This window comes from Stylophora pistillata, chromosome 1 (assembly GCF_964205215.1).
Source record: "Stylophora pistillata chromosome 1, jaStyPist1.2, whole genome shotgun sequence".
NCBI classification, from domain to species: Eukaryota; Metazoa; Cnidaria; class Anthozoa; order Scleractinia; family Pocilloporidae; genus Stylophora; species Stylophora pistillata.
In genome coordinates this window covers 21,171,797-21,191,787 of record NC_142519.1, presented here as the reverse complement: position 1 = coordinate 21,191,787, position 19,991 = coordinate 21,171,797, and the positions used below count along the sequence as shown (strand labels likewise).

The 19,991-nt window shown below is 40.9% G+C and overlaps 2 protein-coding genes and 2 pseudogenes across 2 annotated transcripts; 2 read left to right on the top strand and 2 right to left on the bottom strand.

Moving 5' to 3' along the window:
• Positions 1-281: 281 nt before the first annotated feature.
• Positions 282-13,345, top strand: LOC148741637 (uncharacterized). Its single transcript, XM_088743727.1, has 6 exons — positions 282-660; positions 1,078-1,134; positions 9,400-9,768; positions 10,867-11,055; positions 12,160-12,369; positions 12,894-13,345. The coding sequence occupies exons 1-6, from the start codon at positions 399-401 to the stop codon at positions 13,193-13,195; spliced, it is 1,389 nt and encodes a 462-aa protein (XP_088599853.1). The 5' UTR covers positions 282-398; the 3' UTR covers positions 13,196-13,345.
• On the bottom strand, positions 3,481-4,681 carry LOC148741639 (uncharacterized; annotated as a pseudogene).
• On the bottom strand, positions 7,301-8,508 carry LOC148741638 (uncharacterized). Its single transcript, XM_088733243.1, has 2 exons — positions 8,158-8,508; positions 7,301-7,600 (listed from the first exon to the last, which is right to left on the bottom strand). The coding sequence occupies exons 1-2, from the start codon at positions 8,488-8,490 to the stop codon at positions 7,301-7,303; spliced, it is 633 nt and encodes a 210-aa protein (XP_088589369.1). The 5' UTR covers positions 8,491-8,508.
• Positions 13,346-19,069: 5,724 nt separating the features above from the next.
• LOC148741636 (uncharacterized) overlaps positions 19,070-19,991 on the top strand; it is a 1,414-nt pseudogene continuing 492 nt past the window's right edge.

Sequence of the window (19,991 nt, the reverse complement as noted above, 5' to 3'; positions counted from 1 at the left end):
TTCTCCTCTTCCGACTGGAAGGATCTTTTGGGTAGTGGTGTTGTCGACAATGTGAAGCCGTTCTGGTCAAGTGTACATTCAAAAGGCCCTATAAATTCCACACCTTTTTTTTATTTTTTTTCTGGGGTTGGAGTGGAGTTATTTATCGATTCAATTTCTTAATTGATTTGATAGACGTTTTTGTTTCATGGTCACGCTTTCGATGTGTGCGCACCTGCTAAGCGTGCAGCGATCCTGGGAACGAAATGGGGTCGGTCGCGTGACATCTTTAATAACTTTCTTGTCATGCAAATTTCCATCGTTTTGCCATTCTGGGTTGGAACTGCACAACAAAAGTTTTGTTGGCAAATTACTCAAACAAAGCTTGCTTGTATTAAAGACCACTTTTCTTAACAAGGATGTCAGAAATCGAGTATAATGACCTCCTCTTTGAAATTAGCGAGAAAGTGGCTGACTTTCTACTGCCAAGACTGGTGTTTATGTGCAGAGGAAAGATCAGCAATGAAGACAACGTTCGAGATGTACTCACGTTATTCAAGGAACTGGAGGGAAGGAATTACCTCGGTATTGATCGATTAGATACTTTGAAAGGAATATTGACTCAATTAAGGAAGCGACCGCTGCTTAAAATGGTGGAAGAGTTTGAGAGGCGAAGAAAAGGTAAGAGGAGATGACTGGAAGTCACCCATCTACGATCCTAACCGATTTCATAAGCCTTGGACTTTTGATATCCGTATTGTGTACTTGCTGATTGACCAGAATAATTGAAATTTCTATTTTATTTTACTTAAGGATGGAAAATTGCTTTTAACGCTTTCAGAACTCTCTATAGCACAGTATGTATCTTTAATGAATAACGGTTTCATTAGTGTAAATTAAACCGAAATCAAGTTTTTGATAATATAAACACGATGGGATTTCAATTTTTTTTACCAAGAGTATGGAAAATTGCTTTTGGAGCTTTCAAAATTCCTCGGACTATATTATTTTTTTTGAATGACTAACGATGGCACTGATCTTGTAAAATTATCCCATAACCAAGTCTGATAGGCTTTAATTTAATTATTCCAATTTCAGCCCAGTCAGTTGGCATTGTGTCTTCACTAAAGGAGGCTGCATCACATTTGAAAGGAGGTAACACAAGTTTACAGATAGACAGACAGACAGAATTATTGAAATTCGAAATTTTGAAGAGGCCTTTGAGACCTACATCTACAGCTGAAATAGCTCATTTGCATGCATGTTAATATATGGAACTAAGATCGCATGCTTAAAATCTATCAATGAACCTCTAGCAATGTCATGGTTTTTAAATGCAATGCAATGCCAACTATGATCATTTGAGCTGTATTGACCACTTTGTAACTAATTATTCAACTTCTTGCTCAAGTGGTTATAAAGTCTCACTTAATGGAGATTGCAAATCATTTACCAGTATTTACTATCTAGCTCACATGATCCAAATTTTTAGTTCTTTTCCTTATGTTATTGAATTCAGAGATTTCTGTCAATTTGATAGTAAGATATTCGAAACAGATCTTAAAATGGGAAATCAGGATTCCATTTTGACATTTTGCAAAGACAATGAAAGTCTTACCAAGTTTCTTCATATTTTCAATGGAGTAAGTGTACATAACAAACATGCACCTCTCAAAACAGCTAAGACTTGTCAGAAAGCTTATTAACCCTGGATTTCTTGAAAAAACCTATGAAGAGGAGAGACTTATCTGTTCAGATTTGCTGAACAGATATAAAATATACAGAAAAAAAATTTCTTCAATCAACAAGATTCATTTTGTAATGAGGTGCCAACAAATGATACCAAGATGTGGGATAAAATAAATTTATAGACAAATAAAAAGCACCCTAGCTCACAAATAGAAAAGCAGAGATAGATAACAAGTGAAATTAGCAACCTACTTTTATTTCTAATTTCCTTAATATTTACTTCTGTGATATTCCTTCCACTCTGGCATCACAATTGCCCAAATCAGAAAGGAAAGCTTCCTCCTTTTTCCCCTAACTGAAGTAAATCACTTCCAATTTTCTCAAATCTCCCAAAATAGAAGTACTGTTGATATTAGAAGATCTTGATACAAATAAATCCTTTGGGAATGATATTGAGGTTCATCCATCCTTATTTAGGTCATCAGTGATGCAAGTATGCCAACCTCTAACATATCTTTTTAATCATTCCCATTACCAAAGGTAGTTTCCCTGATAGTATGAAGCTTTCAAAAGCTGTTCTCATTTTCAAACAAGGGTCATGGCTCTCCAGTAACAACTATTGACCCATTTCAATACTATCTTCCAAGTGCAAAGTCTTTTAGAAATTTATCTTCAATCAGCTCATGGCTTATAAAATCTCATTGAAGGAAACCTGTTCTCTCCAAACCAATGTTTTTGATACTGCTAGTGATTGTTTAATGACCTTATTGAAGAAATTACCTCCACTCTTTATCAGGGAAACTATGTGGTGTCTTTTTTCTTAGATTTAAGGAAAGCCTTTGATACTGTTAGCCACCACATTTCATCAGAAAAACTTAAATAATACAGATTGCAACAATGTGAAGAAAATTGGTTTACATGGTACCTACTGCAGTAGGAAATAACAAGTTTGTCAATGGTGTTCAGTCTGATTCCATCCTATCTTTTCTGACCTGCCTCAAGGTTTCATCTTAGGACCTCTCCTATTTCTTATCTATATCAATGTTTTTCTTTAGTCGACTACTCATTTTTCTAGTAAATTATATGCAGATGATAAATCTCTAACAGCCTCTGGAAAAACCTTGATATTCTATAGAATAACCATATTATATATACACCACTGAAATACCAGGTGAGCTTTTGTGTGAAAACATAATATCTTCACACATGAAAATAATACCCTTACTATGCTTACATAATGAATCGTGCCTTTTGTAACAAAAGTGAAATGGTTTGGTTTTTAATTTGTTATTAAATAATTTATAATTGATAGAATATTACATGCATGGTCACTTAGAGGTACCATTAATTTCTATTATATTGACAAATATTTCACTAATTCACAAATTTTCAACACTCCAAGAAAATTTTAATATCTCTGCATGGCCATGTAATATCCCCTATATCTACTATATCTTCTGAGTGGCTAGAAATAAAGGCTTACAAACACTGCTATGATTGCGGAGCTTTTCTGTTTTCTTAATCTATTCCCTGAGACAGGCCACTGGACACAACTAAACATTGTCTTTAAGGGCTGGGAAAAAAAAAGACAACATCCTTTCCAGGAGTTCTAGTTTTAGTCAGGCCTTGAATCCTGAACTCTATGCCCTCTAGAAGAAACTGCACAAATGCCAAGTCCAAGGCATGCAAATCAGACTGTCGCTTGGCACTTGTTAGTGCAAGTAACATTGTACACTTCCTTGAGAGACATTTCAGTTCTAACTTACTGTTAATAGGCCACTTCTTGAACAGGCCAGTAACCAGAGAAACTTCCTAAGTGCTAGAATAACGGGGTTTAAGTGGTCTCCTATTGAATACCCCTTTCATGAAGCTACACAAAATTTTATGTTGGCCCAAGGGAGTTCTATCCAAGGGTGGAACTGTGGAGCTAATAGCTGATCTGTAAGTATTAATTGTAGAGTACTGTTTACCTTGTTCAAACAACTCTGAGAAAGTGAACTAAATCACTTACAGCTGGTCGAAAGTTATCAACCTGTTGTTGGCGACACCCGCAACACCACTTACCCCAACAGCACTTGTACTGAGCATTTATTGATCTGCGTTGGGCAGAGAGGAGAATATCTGTAGCTTCTTTTGATAGGCCTTCTGAAGAGAGGTGATCCCTGAGACTCTCCATCCTGCAAGAGGCGGGGAGTTGTTGATGATCAGGGGATGTCTGTTCCCCAGTGGGTCTAACAGCAGGTTGTTGTGACTTGGAAGCAATACTGGATTGCTTGTTAACAACTGTAGAAGGTAAGGGTACCATGCCTGCGCTGGCCACACCAGGCAAACAATCAACAGTGTTGCTCCTTCGAGGCTTATCTTCTTCAAACATTTGCTGATCAAGTTGAAAGGGGGGAAGGCGTAAGCATTCTCCTCCCTTCAGGGCTGTACTAGGGCATCAAACTGTTCTGCTCGAGGATCTGGCAGATAACTGTAGAATCTCTCCAGCTGAGCATTGTTCTTGTTGGCAAAAAGGTCTATTGTAAAAGGACCGAAACTCTGATTCGGTACTTGGAACACTTCTGAATCGAGCTTGCAGTCTGCTGCATCTGGCTTTGCTTGACACTGCATCTGCTATGACATTCAGTCGACCTGGAATGTGCTCTGCTTGAAGGGTGATTTTCTTGTTGAGACACCATTCCCAGAGGGTACGAGCATGTTTGTCTAACACACCCAGTTTGGCTCCCCCCATTTTGATTAGATAAGCTGTGCCTGATGTATTTTCCATTTGTATTAGGACATGAGCATTTTGCAGGGATTTGGTGAAGGCTTTGATTGCTTAGGTGGCTGAAGCAGCTCCAGGCAATTTATGTGAAGTGAGGATTCGTGGAAGGACCAGTTTCCCCTTGTCTCTATCCTGCTGCACACAGCCCCCCAGCCTGACCCTGAAGCATCCAACTGGATCAGAATGTTGGGGAGGAGGGGTTTCACAGGCCTGGTGATGGCTGTGGGTAGGTTGTTTACCAACCATTCCAGGTCTAATAAGGCCTCTACATTGTTGCGTTTCCAGTCAAATAAACTATCACAAGGTAGTTGGAATCTTAAAGTTTTAAATAGAACGAACAACTTACAAGCGATGCGAATCCTAACACGAGGTAAGACTCACTTGATTGGCTAACTCGAGTCACAGGACATAAACGATTTCCTGACTCAATAACGTTACACGTTTCTTTTTTTTTCTTTTCTTTTTTTTAAGGCAATTGGAACTATAGAGAAAAAGAAAATAAATAATGAACGGTTCCAATGAAATATTCGCATAAGCGTGCACGGAGATAATCAGAGAAATATAATGATATTCGTCACAAACTTAGCCGAACAGTAAACAAAACCAAAAAGGAACAAACGTAAAAAATCTAAGTCTGAACAAAGTCTTTTAAGTAGCCAGGGAGACGAATAGAGCGTCCACTGCGTGTGACTGCGTTATTTTTTTGGCACTTAGCCAATGGGGCTGGACAGGTAGCTGGTGATCTTGGCTCTAGTTGGTTTCGGGACAGTGGTGTTGTGCTGTTCTCTCCTGATACGGTTTCTGGGCTGGCTTTGGTTGGTGGGCTGTTCAGAATTGAACTTGGAATTTCAACGTCCTCATCCTTAGGCATGAATGGTTCCTTGGACTGTCGAAGATGTCTCCGGTTTCTTCGGAACAACATTGCCATCTTCTGTTCTAATGGCGTAGGATCTCACATCTACTTGTTGTTCAACTTACGCCTTGGTCCATCTCTGCTTTCCATCAGAGGCTTGCGGTTTCATGCGTACAACGTTACCTTTAACGAGGCTGGAAAGTTCTTTGACATTTTGATTGTAATAACGTGTCTGATCTTCTTTCCTCTGTAACTTCCTCTCTCTAACATCTGTGACTAACTGGGGTTTCAAGAGTTTCTTCGAGGTAGGCAGCAGTGTTCTTGTGCGCCTGCTGAACATTCGTTGTGCTGGTGAACTCTTCATACCTTCTGTTGGTGTATTTCGCCAGTCTAGCAGGACAAGCTGAAAATCCGAGTTTGTACTAGCAGATTTCTTCATCAGGCTTTTTGCTGTTTTAACTGCATTTTCCACTTTGCCATTGCTCTACGGATACTCCGGCGAACTGGTGACATGTTCGAACTCGTACATTACTGCAAAGGCTGAGAACTCACTTGAAGAAAAGGGTGGACCATTATCACTGTGAAATGTATCTGGAATTCCATGGGTGGCAAAACGTTTCTTCAGCTTTCCAATCACTGTGCCACCTGTCTTGGACTTGTGTAGCTCGTCAATCTCAAAATAATCAGAGAAGTACACAGGTAGTCCTGATTATTAAATGTGAAGATGTCACAACCAATCTTTTCCCAGGGATGCTGTGAGATTTCATAGCAAATAAGAGGCTCTTTCTGTTGGGCAGACTGGAAGGTGTTGTAGGTTTCACATTTTGAGATGAATTCTGTCCCTTCTTTGTTCATGTTGGGTCAGTACACCACTTCACGGGCTCTTCTTAAACAACCTTGAATACCGATATGGGATTGGTGGAGCTTTTCCTTGATCTTGAGTCTTAAACTTTTCGGGATGACGCATTTGGGACCCTTGAAAATAATGTCATCTTGTGTCGCCAACTCGTCCTTGACTTTGAAGTACTCATGCAGTTCAGGAGGCAGTTCCTTCCTTTGGCTAGGCCAACCATTTGGGATCGTCGCTTTAAGAGTCTGCAGGACAGGTTCTTTGGCAGTTTCTTCAAGGATTTCTTGGATCTGTGGCTCAGATATTGATAGGAAATTCACAGAGTGGATCCTCTCCACTTCTTGATCTGCCTTTTCTGGGTGGTGTTCCTGCGGCAAGTACGCTCTGGAAAGTGTATCGGCAAGATACATCTCAGGGTCACGTCTGTATTTGATTTCCACATCATACTGCGTTAATCTCATCATAAGACGCTGTAAACGTTTTGGAGCTGCAGCCAGAGGTTTCTTGGCGATTATCTCTAAAGGCTTGTGGTCTGTCCACAGGGTAACCTTTCTGCCGTATACATATTGGTGATTATGCTCCATACCAAAGACTTCTGCAAGTAGCTCCTTCTCGATTTGTGAGTAGTTTTGCTTAGCTTTCGTGAGAGATCTGCTCGCATAGGTTACAGGCTGACCTTCTTGCATAAGGGCGACGCCAATTCCTTTCTCGGAAGCATCTCCTTCACCATCGACCGGCTCATTTGGAGTAAAAAACTTTAACACTGGAGCAGTGGACACAGCTTTCTCGATCTTTGTAAAGGCTTCTCGTTCTTCTTGCTCGTGAGGCCACTTCCAAGGAGCACCTTTATGTGTAAGTCTGCGGAGGGGCTCAGACATATCGGACAGGTCTTCTAAAAACCTTGAGAGGTACTTCACTGCGTTAACAAAGCGCTGTATAGCTTGAACATCTTCAGGTTTGGGCATGTTGCAGATAGCTTCTACTTTCATGTTCTTCAATCCTTCGCTAGTCAATAAGTGACCGATAAATGGAACTTGGGAGCACTTGAACATGAACTTGTCCCTATTGAACTTAATGTTCCTTTCTTGGCATCTTTCTAATAGACCTCTTAAGTTCTTATCATGGTCCTGTGTTGCTGCTAAGAGGGTAGGATCCTTTCCTGTTATGAGCGGGTCATCGAGAATTCTGTGTACACCGGGTAGCCCTTACAGTACAAGGTGTAATATCGCGAACTGGCAGCCAGTTCACCAACAAAGTTAAGTTCCTTGGCTTTAGATTCACCAAAGAGGAACTTCTGCATAGAATCAGAGTGTTTACCGAGCTCAGTGATGTCGGTAATATGTGTAGACTTAACAATATCCTGACGTCTATGTTTGTTTACTGTTGCCACAGCATGTTCCAGCAAGCGGAGGCTCTTGAAAACCAGGTTAATTGCCTCGCCGACCTGTACGGCCTGTGGATCCTTAGGTTATTAGAATTTCGGACCCAGCCACCCTACCCGAGGTAAAAAAATGTGAAAAGTTGTACAAAATTGTATCCCCTGTCGGGGCTCCAAAGGCGCCACTTTGTACTTCCGGCGGATGTCGTAAGCCAAGATCGACCAATAAGAATCGAGAAAGTTTTTGTAAACATTCTCAGGAAAAAAAATATTGAGTGTTACATACGATATCCGAAACGCATGTTTGGAATTTCTTTGAGTACCCCTAATGTCCGGATCCCTAGAAGAGCTCCAAATTTACGACTTTACGTTCCATTTTCTCGTAAACCGTTGAATGGAATGATTTAAAACCGAGTCATCGTAACAGCTGGATAATCCTTCTGTGGCCTGTTGAATTTCGGTGGGAAAATAAGACCTAGAAGGTAAAACATTTTTGTCTCGAGTACGAAGTGGTGTGCGATCTGGATGCCTAAACTGCCTGTCTTGTCGCATTTTTAAACTATGGAGAGCAAGCCAAATTAACCGCCGAACTTTGAAAGCCCCAAACGAGCGACTTTGAGGCTTTCTGGTAGAAAAAATGCCGAGGCAAAGGGATCTTTAGTAACATCTGAAACCTTAGCGACTTTGCTTAAAGGTTCCTTATCCCTGACAGAAAAGCAGCTTGGTGCTGCAACGCTCAGCTGACTTGCTGGGTAGGATCGCTTTCGACCGGCTTGCTGTTGGGTGGAATTAGGCGGGAAACCGTTCAATGACAAACGAGTTTCTTGCAAGGCCGACTGATCCTGAGAGGCGACAGTTAGTTCGCCATCTTCCAGCGTAAAATTGCCATGAAACGATCCCCTTGGGGATCCAGGCGTCCCATCAACAGGTTCCGAGCCCGTAGGCTCGTGATGAGATAAAGGTTCGTCATTCATGATCACCAAAATTCACTGCAAACCAAACTTCTTTACGCAAAGTGAAAATGGCCGCCGGTTTGATATTGATGCTTAGGCTTATGGGATTGCCTGGACCATATCTGGTATGACTGTCCTTTTGGGGAAAATTTCTTCACGCCAAATATTTTTGCTTTTAATGACTTTGGTATTTTTATATATATATTTAGGGCCAAGACCAATTAGTGAATTCGGAGTGCAACATGCTATAGAAATCTGAATATCCTAACAAGGTTAAAGCGTCACCTAAAGATCAACACACTAATAGATGTATTTATTATTCTCTCATCCTAAATTAAGGAGCGCTATATTAGGTTTCTAGATGTGCCCTCTCGTCTCTCCTCTCTAACATTTGAATGTCCAGAATTATAATTGCCCTGTAGTTATTACCTTATTTATTATGCAACTTAACTTACTATTACGTGGAGAGGAGAAATAAATAAAATAAAAAATACAAAACTTACAAATATTTAAAAATCAATAAGCATGACTGAGCATACAATTTAAGTTTCACAAGGAAAACAAAAAGGGAACATTCTAAAATGTTCTTGAACGTTGTTCTAGTTTGACTTAACTAATTGCTAACATTGAAACTTAAAATGACAAGAATAGTGAAAGGTGAGGGAGAGGAGAAAGGGTTCATCTCTTATGTAATGCTTTGTGGCCCTAATTGCTGCCCCATGTATCCCTGCTGGAATGTAATGTCCAAAGTATCATGGTGCTACCAGCTTGATACTGCCTGCATAACAAATCCAACAACAGCTGTTTTTTTTAGCTTTTTCAAGATGTTTCTCGAATCTTTGTAACATGGGATATGTAACTTTATCCTATAACAAAAAGATTTTTTTTTTTATATATTTCTTTCTTAAATTTCTTTTATGTATCCAACAGCCATCAAGTTTGTTTGTAGTTTTCACACAATTGCGGGAGGTATCCTGGTAGTTACTAGTGGTAGGGCTTTACGCAGCTGCTCAAGTCTTGAAGAGTTTGTGGAAGTGTTCAACAATGTTGTTTTAGTATCATACACCAAACTAGTTGAGATCAGTGAAGGATCTCTGTGCTTCACAGTACAAGCAGAGACACCAGCAGCTTTAAGAGAATTATGGGACACCTACAAAGATGGAACATTGCAGAGACGACTTCAAGAATTTCTTGTTACTGATGACGTCAAACAGACGACTAATGAGGACGACATTGAAATGACTGTGTTCATTGATGAACAAGAGTATCTGATGTCTTTTAATTTTCTGCAAAGTCAAGGTATGGTCACATATGGAAACAGCTGCTGCATTTTTTTGGATTGGATTAATGCAATAATGAATGAGTAATGCAACTCAGTCAAACGCAATGATTAATTAATTCAGTGGAACAGAGTTTATCTGGTTCATCATTGGTTTAGTTGCAGTTATAAATTAGAAAATCTGAGGTAGAAAAGAAATAAAGAGGAATGACAAAGAATTACGTGTAATTCTTTGTCATTCCTCTCCATTTCTTTTCTAATACTGTTGTACTGGATTGACACAAGTGATAAAAATTAGTCCTGTTTTGTGTAGTAAAGATGCATTGCACTTTTTACATGGGTGGGGCTATCAGAAAGATCGCGATATTACCCTTTAACAACATTCCTTAGTAGTCTCTAAATTGTTATCTTTGTTTTAGTGACGATTAACGACTTGGAAATTTTGTATGTATCATTAGCTATTGTTAGCGAGAGTGAGTTCTTTACAGGAAAATGTGACCTTGAGACCTTACTGTAATGATCTTGCCACTACACTGTCAATTAAGGCTAAAGTTGAACAATTTCCTGTAAAGGAAGAAAATCCAATGGTTCCTTACAAGTTTTAGTCATATGGCTTGCACTCATCCGGTATTGCGACAATAGGTGTTTGGGTACAGATCTTTTCCAACCACTAAGGCCAGATGAACTAACTGGTCGAAAATGTATATTTTTACAAACAATTAATGACGGTCCAAGAGGAGGTAAGTTATGTAAGGATGTTTGTTTGTTTAGTAAGGGTAATTTAGTGACAGTTTTGAAGAAGGAATAAAACTTTCAATTACTTCTTGCCCTCTTTTTTCGGGCCCTATCCTGCACCTCCTCCTCGACTTTTACCTTTTGTCTCGTTATGGGAAATTCATGCTCGGTTGGTGAACATTACGGTCTGGGAGAGGAATGAGCGAGAGTACGTGCGTTATATCGGCTACAGACACAGATTTGCTTTTGTTTTGTTTTTTCATAAACACGATTACCCTGTAATGGTTGAGTAATCTCTGTCATTAAAAGCTGTATGTGACAGTATGGCAGGATTAGTTGGTCATTATTCAATCCTCAGTCTTGGTTTTGTTTCTTTCGGGTAGTGCTTGATAAGAAAGACGAGTGCTGTCGAAGGAACTCTGACTCCTTCCTTGACATCAATTCAAATCAGAGGGAAATTACTTTGATGAAGCTGAAACAAGTAGAAAACAAGTTGAGCATCGAAAGACAAGTTTATGGAGAGGAAATGAAGAAACTTCAGGAGAAAATTTTCCTGGCGAGAGAGCCGAGGGGTAGGATTGATTAAGATGTATGTTTTTCTACGTATCCTGTACTCAGGTTGGGTTCAGCTTTGTGACAGTTGGGAGGTTACAATTTGAAACGTATCAATAACTGTGAAAGCGTAATGTGATCTTTCGGGTGAGTGTAGTCTGAGAAGGACTGTTGTCGGTAGTGGTGATTGAAGTCAGTTTGACAACCTGTGCGGAAGTCCGCATCATCAGAGTCAAGTGAATAGTTGTTCACGGTTAGTAGAATGTTCTTAGTTCAGTTCGTGGGAACCGATTGGTCAGTTTTGCCGTGATGTTATTGGCTGTAGGACTCAAGTTGTGTAAGTCGCTCGTGAATGGTCTGTTCCGATCCGTCGGAAAGTTAGGTCCTTCTGCTTGGTTCGTTTGTAATGTTAATGTCGTGAATGACTCGTTTGTATGGTGCCGACAGTAGTGGACATCTGCTGAGGGGAGTATGTTCTAAGTTAGTAAACCAGCTTTCCAGAGTCAGTCGTTGAGAGTAGTTAGTGCTGTAGGTTAGGCATTGCGCAGAGTCCCAGTCAATAGTGTGGTTCGTCAGTCGATGATGTTCAGCAATATCATTGTTGACATTACCTTTTCGGGTGACGTGGAGAGGTCAGTCACCACCACTGACAACAGTCCTTCTCGGGACTACTCTCACGCGGATGATCGCACTACACTTTCACAGGTTACCCCCGGTTTGAAAACATTCACTCTATATCATTAACTAGGATAGAGCTTGGGAAGGAGCCGGGTTTTGTGTTAGATTAGGGTATAATTCAGTTGAAAAAGTAAATGTTATCTCAGTGATTTTCTTCAAGTTAGATAGGTAACCTCTTCTCTAATTTTGTATGGACCGGTACTTTGTGTATTTTCAGGTCAATTTGACATGCTCTGTTTAGTTTATACTACGACCAAATGCCAAAGCGCCAAGAATACCGCATGATGTTGATGATTTTACTTCCTTCACCGTCCGGCTTCACGCCGGTCATTTGTCTCGGTTTCTAACTTAGAAGTCAAGGTTGATTTTTTCCTCTCGTTCTCTCTTGTTCATGATCTTACAAATATTCTAATTTGTCCTATTTGTTTTGTTAATCTTTCATACAGCACCAAGTGTTAAACAAGAAGAACTGCGTGGACGAAGAACTCGAAGGAAGTCTGACTCTTTTCTCTACTTCAAACCAAATGAGGTTGAACTAGTTTTGATGAATCTAATAAAACAAGCAGAAGAATTGAGGAAAGAGAAACAGATTCTTGAATCAAAGATCGCAGAGCTTGAGAAAACCCTGAAGGCGGAAAGGACGAGTAATATAAACCGTAAGCATCTAAGTACCTGCTTCCACTTGATTTGAGTTTAACGAAATGTCGCCGATGGGTGGTAAAATTGTGGGTAGAGTAAATTTTGTGCAAACATGTAGCTTTCGTATTACCTCTGAATATATCCTGAATTTTTCTACTCTAACGAGTTAATGTGGCTAAATAACTGCCTGCTTCTCGGAGAAAAAGGGGTATCGTAGTATCGTTGTGTTGTTATATTATGAGTCACTGAGGGAAATTATTCCTGTCAAGTGTCATTCTGTCAGGCACAGGCTCTATACAGTAACCGCAGTAAGAATGCTTTCGATCTATACGAAAAGTCTGCTCAAATTAGGAGAAAACTTCTTTCACAACCAGTTGCGATAAGTAAGGTATAAAGGGGCCGTTTTAAACAAGCATAAATACATAAAACTATTTGATTAGATTAACGTTTTTGAAATGATATGTTCTTTAGGCCATTACTACTAACAGTTTTGGATACATTTTTTTTCATAATGTTTTTGCACGGTCTTTAATGATTCCAGAAACTATGATTCTCGAGCGACCATTGGAAAGACAGAGCAGAAATTCTGATTCTGACTTGCACTTCAAGGCAAGAAAAGAGGGGTTTGAACAAACTGAAAACCAACCAGAGGAAGCTTTTGGAAGTGGAGCACAAATGGATCTCGACAAGCGTATGTTCGTTGAGAATTATTTACAGAATATCCATGAAACACACAGCGTGATAACAGAGACAAGTGACAGTGGAATAAAAACATATGGTGCAACATCTGAGATAGGAATGCAAAACATATCTGATAATTATTTCATTTTAGTCGAGGCTTAAGTAGATAGTAGAATGACATTTCAGCTGAATCGTTAAACACTGAATTACTCCGCGAGTGCATGTAACTGAGGGGGAGTGTTATGACTTATGCTCAGCACGTGACTCACCTCGTGCGTTGTTGTTGTTAGTACATCCGCCATTAAACTAGTTGAGTTAATATTGCAATTGACTCTATTCTCGTCTCTCCGAACATTACAAATTTTGGCGACGAGTTACGGGATTAAGTAACATGCCCGGGGGAGATAATACCACCGAGGTCGAAGTCGAAGGAGTGAGTGCAGCTTCATTCAGTGCTCCAGTTGCTGGTTATTTCGGACGAATGGAGAATTTTGACCCGAAAGTGGAAGAGTGGTCGACATACGTAGAGCGTTTGGAGATGTTCTTTGTGGTGAACAATGTTCCCAACGAGAAAAAGGCAGCCAGTTTACCTACCTTGATTGGTGGGAAGATGTATACTTTGTTAAAGAGTTTAACTACGCCGACTAAACCGACGGAGTTATCGCTCATGGAAATTGCAGAAGTTATGGGCCGACATTTGACGCCGAAACCAATTATCATCGCCGAAAGGTACAAATTTCACAAGTACAATCAAGTGGAAGGTCAGTCAATTCGTGAATTTTTAGATAAGTTGAAAAATTAGCAGAGACTTGTGAGTTTGGGGTATATCGCGATGAGGCATTAAGGGATAGACTGGTGTGTGGCATTGCCTCACAAACGATTCGAAGAAAATTATTAGGAGTAGCAGATTTAGCACTAAAGAAAGCAGTAGATATCGCCGTTGGCATGGAGTTGACGGACAAGGAAGTATTCGAGATTTCTAGTGAGCCTAAACCCGTTCGGAAGGTGGAGGTACATGATCCATGTTTTCGTTGTGGTAGGCGAAATCATTCACCTGAAAAGTGTTTTCATAAAGATTCCGAGTGTCACATATGCAAACGAAAAGGGCGCATCAGTCCACAATGTCTGCAGAAGAAGTCTGCGAAATCCCCAACCCAATGTAAACCCAAGCCACAAAAATTTAAACAGGGAAAGAAGAAGAAAAAAGATTCAAGAATTAAGTTTTTAGACACTGGAAGTGGTTCTGGTAGTGAGGCTTCTGACTCCTCACATCCTGAAAACTCCGGTGACGCATATCACCGTGAATGGCCTATGTTTCCTGTGAGAAATTCCTCAAAAAAGAAATCGGATGAAATATTGATATCGCTTAATATCAATTATGTTCCCTGTGAATTAGAATTGGACACAGGAGCTGCAGTGACTGTGATCCCTGAAGAAATATGTCAAAAAGATTTGGGCTCAGTTCCTTTGCAAAAGTCTAACGTGACTTTAAGGAGCTATTCTGGACATTCGATACCAGTGTATGGAGAAACTGCGGTTCATGTTAAGTATGGCTCCCCAGAACTTGACCTAACCATTATAGTTACTAAAGGGAAAGGTGTTGCTCTCATTGGAAGAGATTGGTTGTCCAAGATTAAGTTGAACTGGCACCGCGTTAATGCTGTTCGACAAGCTAATCAACCAAGACCCAAGTTAGAAGACGTAGTTCAACAGTACCCCAAATTGTTTGATGGTAAACTAGGTACCATTACTGGATTCACAGCTCAGCTCAAAGTGAAAGAGAATGCTACACCTCAGTATTTCAAGTCTCGTCCGATGCCTTACGCACTCAGGGAGAAGGTGGAAAAGGAGCTGAAGCGTCTGGTGAAAGAAGGAATATTAAAAAAGGTTGAAAGTTCGGATTGGGCCACACCAATTGTTCCCGTTCTTAAACCAGATGGAACAGTGAGAATTTGTGGCAATTTCAAACTCACCATTAACCCTCACTTAGTTGTCCCAGAATACCCTATGCAAACACCAGACGAATTATTCACAAAGTTGAATGGAGGTGAATTATTTACTAAGCTAGACCTCAGTCATGCCTACCAGCAAGTAGTCCTGGATGAGAAGTCCCAACCCTATGTCACCATCAATACCCACTTAGGTTTATACCGGTACACTAGACTACCATTTGGAGTGGCAGCTGCGCCTGCAATATTCTAACAGATGATTGACAAAATGCTAGATGGCCTGACCCAAACTGGCGGAATATTGGATGATTTGATCGTCACTGGTCAAAACGATGAGCAGCATATCGAGAACTTGCACCATACTCTCAAGAAATTTGAAGTATGTGGAGCTAAGTTTAAAGTTTCTAAGTGTGCTATTATGCAACCTAAAGTGGAATATTTTGCATTCGTGTTGGATCGGGAAGGTACACATCCTTCCCCAGCCAAAGTTCAAGCAGTCCTTGAAGTTTGTGAACCTGAGAACCGAACAGAATTGCAATCATTTTTAGGTTTGGTAAACTACTATCGCAAATTTATCCCAAACATGTCAACATTGGTCAGTCCTTTGAACCAGTTACTATTGAAGGACACACCCTGGTGTTGGAATAGGGAGTGTCAAGTATCATTTCAAACTCTTAAAGATACTCTGGCTTCTTCAAAAGTGTTAGTTCATTGCAATCCCAAGCTTGAAGTTCAGTTAGCTGTAGACGCTTCACCAGTAGGCCTGGGAGCAGTAATTTCACACATCACTGCTAATGGAACTGAGCGTCCTATTGCTTACTCCTCGCGATCTTTAACCAAATCTGAACGAAATTATTCGGTAATTGAAAAAGAAGCTCTAGCCATCATTTTCGGTATTCGCAAATTCCAGCAATTTCTGTATGGCCGCAGATTTACCCCTCTGACATACCATCAGCCCCTAACGTTATTGTTTGGTTCCAAGAAGGCGATTCCAGCCGTAGCTGCATCATGGATTCAAAGATGGGCAATCCAGCTTTCAGCTTACCAGTATGATATCAAGTACCGCAGATCAAAGCAGAATGAGAATGCAGACGCCTTATCAAGACTTCCGTGTAAAGGAACAGACGTTGGCTTACACATTGACGAAGAATCCGCAGACGTCAACAGGATCCGAGTTGCTAGAGTTCCAATCAATTCTAAACGGCTTCGGGAAGATGCAGCCCGAGACCCAGTGTTATCGAGAGTCATTCACTTCACCCTTTATGGATGGCCGGAAAAGTCCGAGGTTTCAGACGATTTGAAAAGCTATTTTGCGAAACGAAATGAGTTTACAGTGGAGGACGGATGTCTTTTGAGAGGAACAAGAGTCATGATTCCAGCGAAACACCAGGAGACTGTGTTAGCAAAGTTACATCTGAGTCACCCTGGAATTGTACGAATGAAAGCATTAGCTAGACTTCATGTTTGGTGGCCGGCGTTAGACTCAGATATCGAACAGTTAGTTGGAGACTGTGAGACCTGTCAGATAACGCACAGTAAAGCGCCACTAACCTCCGATAATCCCTGGATGTGGCCGCACCGACCTTGGCAACGAGTTCATGTCGATTATGGTGGTCCACTTCTTGGTTGTCGTAGACGCGAAGTCTAAATGGCTAGAAGTGATACCCATGTCAAGCACAACAGCTCAAGCAACGGTGGACGCATTACGCTCACTCTTTGCTATTCATGGTTTACCCGAAGAGGTTATCTCAGATAATGGCCCTCAATTTATTGCACAAGAGTTTAAAGATTTCCTAAGATACAACCATGTGAAACAAATCCTCAGCGCGCCATACCATCCAGCATCTAACGGCGAAGCGGAGAGAGCAGTAAGAACCTTTAAACAAGCGATGAAAGCAACTAAAAGTGAGCCTGGTACCATATCACAGATTTGTTCATTCTTATTGAGCTATCGCACTACACCGCACACGGCAACAAGATGTACGCCCGCTGCATTGCTGATGAACCGAAGACTACGGACACGTCTAGATCTTTTACGACCAGATCTTCGAAAGAAAGTATCTAAACCCTCCAAGTTACAACCTACTGCGCCCAAGAGACAGCTTAGTGTAGGAGATCCAGTCTTGGTACAAGACTACAGGAAGAGTCAAGGTCCTTGGGTCAAGGGAGTGGTAGTTGCCAAGTTAGGACCTGTGACTTATCGTGTACAGGTAAAGGAGTTATTTTGGAAACGACATATCGATCAGTTGAAAGACCTCTCAGGAACGAAGATTCAACCCCATAAGCAGGAACAATCAGAGGACTGGGAAGTGAATGTGCCTCGTCTTTAGCAGCATATTCGCCAACTGAAACGCCCGTCACCACAGTAGGACACGTTCCTTCACATAGTGAACCAACACCCAACCAGAGTCAACCTCGTGCCAAGGAGGCGAAACCAGCCCCAGAACAACCAAGGGATCTTGTAAATCAAGAAGCAGCCGTTTCATACAAGAAGTCTGATCGACGTGACCAGACTGTTTTTCCAGAGAGACGCTACCCAGTTCGTGACCGAAGACCGCCTAAGCGAAGATCGTGCATCATATGTATCTAATACCGCAGTACAAAATATATGAACCTCATATATTTCATTGTATTTCATTTATCACTTTCACGGGTTTATTACGAATCAACCAAACGGCCTGCTCCTAGTTGGCTTGTTAGCTTAATTGGTAGAGCGCTGCACTAGTATCGCAGAGGTCAGTGGTTCGAATCCCGTACAGGCCTGATTTTTTTTTTTCAGGTCTGATTTTCGCTATTGCTTAAATAGCGCTATCTACTTCGAGGATCGTGCATCATATGTATCTAATACCGCAGTACAAAATATATGAACTTCATATATTTCATTGTATCTCAAAAGTGAGACAAATCAACGTTGTGTCTACAAAAAATAATGTTGCAAAAAAATAAAATCTGCAAAGGAATTCAGGTCTTGTTAAGGGATGTTTGTCAATTCGATTGTGAGCCCAGCAGAATACCTGTTAAAAAAAACTAGAAAAGCTCTCACATAAAAACAAAAATATAAAGAAGTTGGTGTGCATGCAAATTCTTAAAAGCATTCCTGTCTCATCAAAAATGTATGGTTACATCAAATGCAGACTTAGAACAAGGAGCAATAATGACAGTATCAAGTTTGTACACAAGATGAGAAAGAAATGGCTTTCTACTTGATGGTCAACACCTAATCGAAAATTGTCGAGTTGTAGAGAGTCTTTGGGCAAAAATCCATATTTGTAGGGCTGTAATACATCATCAAGTACAAGAATGCGAGCCACACAGGTCATTGTGCTACACTGAATCTGTGTAATGACATCGATTTAAATCCTGGGCCTCCTATCCATGGTATTGATCCTACTCTAACAATCAAGGCGCCATGATATAGTCAAGGTGATATTATGTACTTTGGTGAAAATGCTGGAAAACAATGTATTGCTATGAGTTTGATTGCTTTGATTTATAGTAAGGTAAAAGGAATACATACCTGTAATGACCTGGTACAAATTTTGGAGATGGGTAATTAATTGTATTCAACACTGTCACAAGGGCAGGTGTATTTAATGCAAACAGAATTACCATCAATGACTGCTTTGTCTGAGAAAAATTACTAGCTTAATTAAAGTGAAAGCTACACTCAGTCTGGTAATCTACATTATTGTGATCCAATAATTAACGGGATAGCAGTACAGTAAGTCTATAGACAGGGCTTTTGAACCACTCTTGTTACTAAATCACTCTTCATTTACCCTGCGAGCAGAGCCTTTTTAACCCGCCCTCGAGTCGAAAAGGGAAAAAGGCGGTGCCGACATCCTGTTGTTGCTCGTTTGAACATGTGCGGCGGTTGCCTAGAAACTGATCCTTTTGCACGCCCCCTTCGCACGATTGACGCCATATTGCGTTTGTGGGCGCAGATTTGGTCATCTGTTTACATGAAAAACAAAGGCGTGCGGACCAAAACCGGTTTGACTGGAGGAAAAACCGGCTTGAGTTGCCCGGAGATTTGGGCTTTCGGCATTTCAAAGCAACAACAGGATGTCGGCGGAGCCTTTTCCCTATGGGGGTTAAAAGAAGAAAAGAAGAAAAGGCTCTTCTCGCAGGGTACTCTTCATTTATTCTGACAAAGGAATGTATTGTTGTCAGTATCTGTTATACTGATAATGGGTGTTATATTTGATTCTATCTCGTTATCGTGCTGTAAGATCACATGAGATAGCAAGCGCATGCGCCAACTCAGTGCAAACTTACGCCTTCTCAGTCCAAGCACGCATTCAGAACTAAGAGCAAAAACGCTGCGTCATTTGCTGTAAATGGGTGACAATCCATCTTTAACCCCTCCTAAAAAGATCAAGGGGTAGGGAAAAATCCTCTAAGGAGGAACTTAGCACTGATGAAGTGCGTAAATCAGCTGGAAAACCAGCCTCACAAAAAGGCGGGAAAAGGCCTTCAACTGCTCAAGCACCCACGAACTCGGCGAACGAAGGAAGTTCTGGCGTTACCCTAAACGCGGCAGCTCTTGGTTCAATTATTGCTGAAGCCCTCAAGGGTTCATTTGAAGGCCTAAGGAATTCAATGAACGAGGGTTTCAATGACTTGAACTGTCTGATTGCATCACGTTCAGGCGGCAATGGTGACGAAGACTCGGCCGATGATTGTGATTCGAGTGTGTCTAAGGACGTTGATGAATCAATTGTCGAGGAAGAGCCACCCGCCAAGAAAAAGAGACTAAACGAACAAGGAAAGAACAGCAATCCCCCGATTACTAAGCTGACAAAAACCCTACAGCTCACCGAACATGTCGGTCCCGCTATCGACGGGGAACTTAAAGCCCTTGTGGATAAGATTATGAGGGAGAAAGCTAACGAAGACAAACTAATGGAGTTAAAGAAACAACACGAAACTCCCGAAAATTGCGCCACCTTGTCGGAGACAAAGGTCAATCAGGGTGTGTGGAACAATTTAGATGAGTCAGTTCGGTC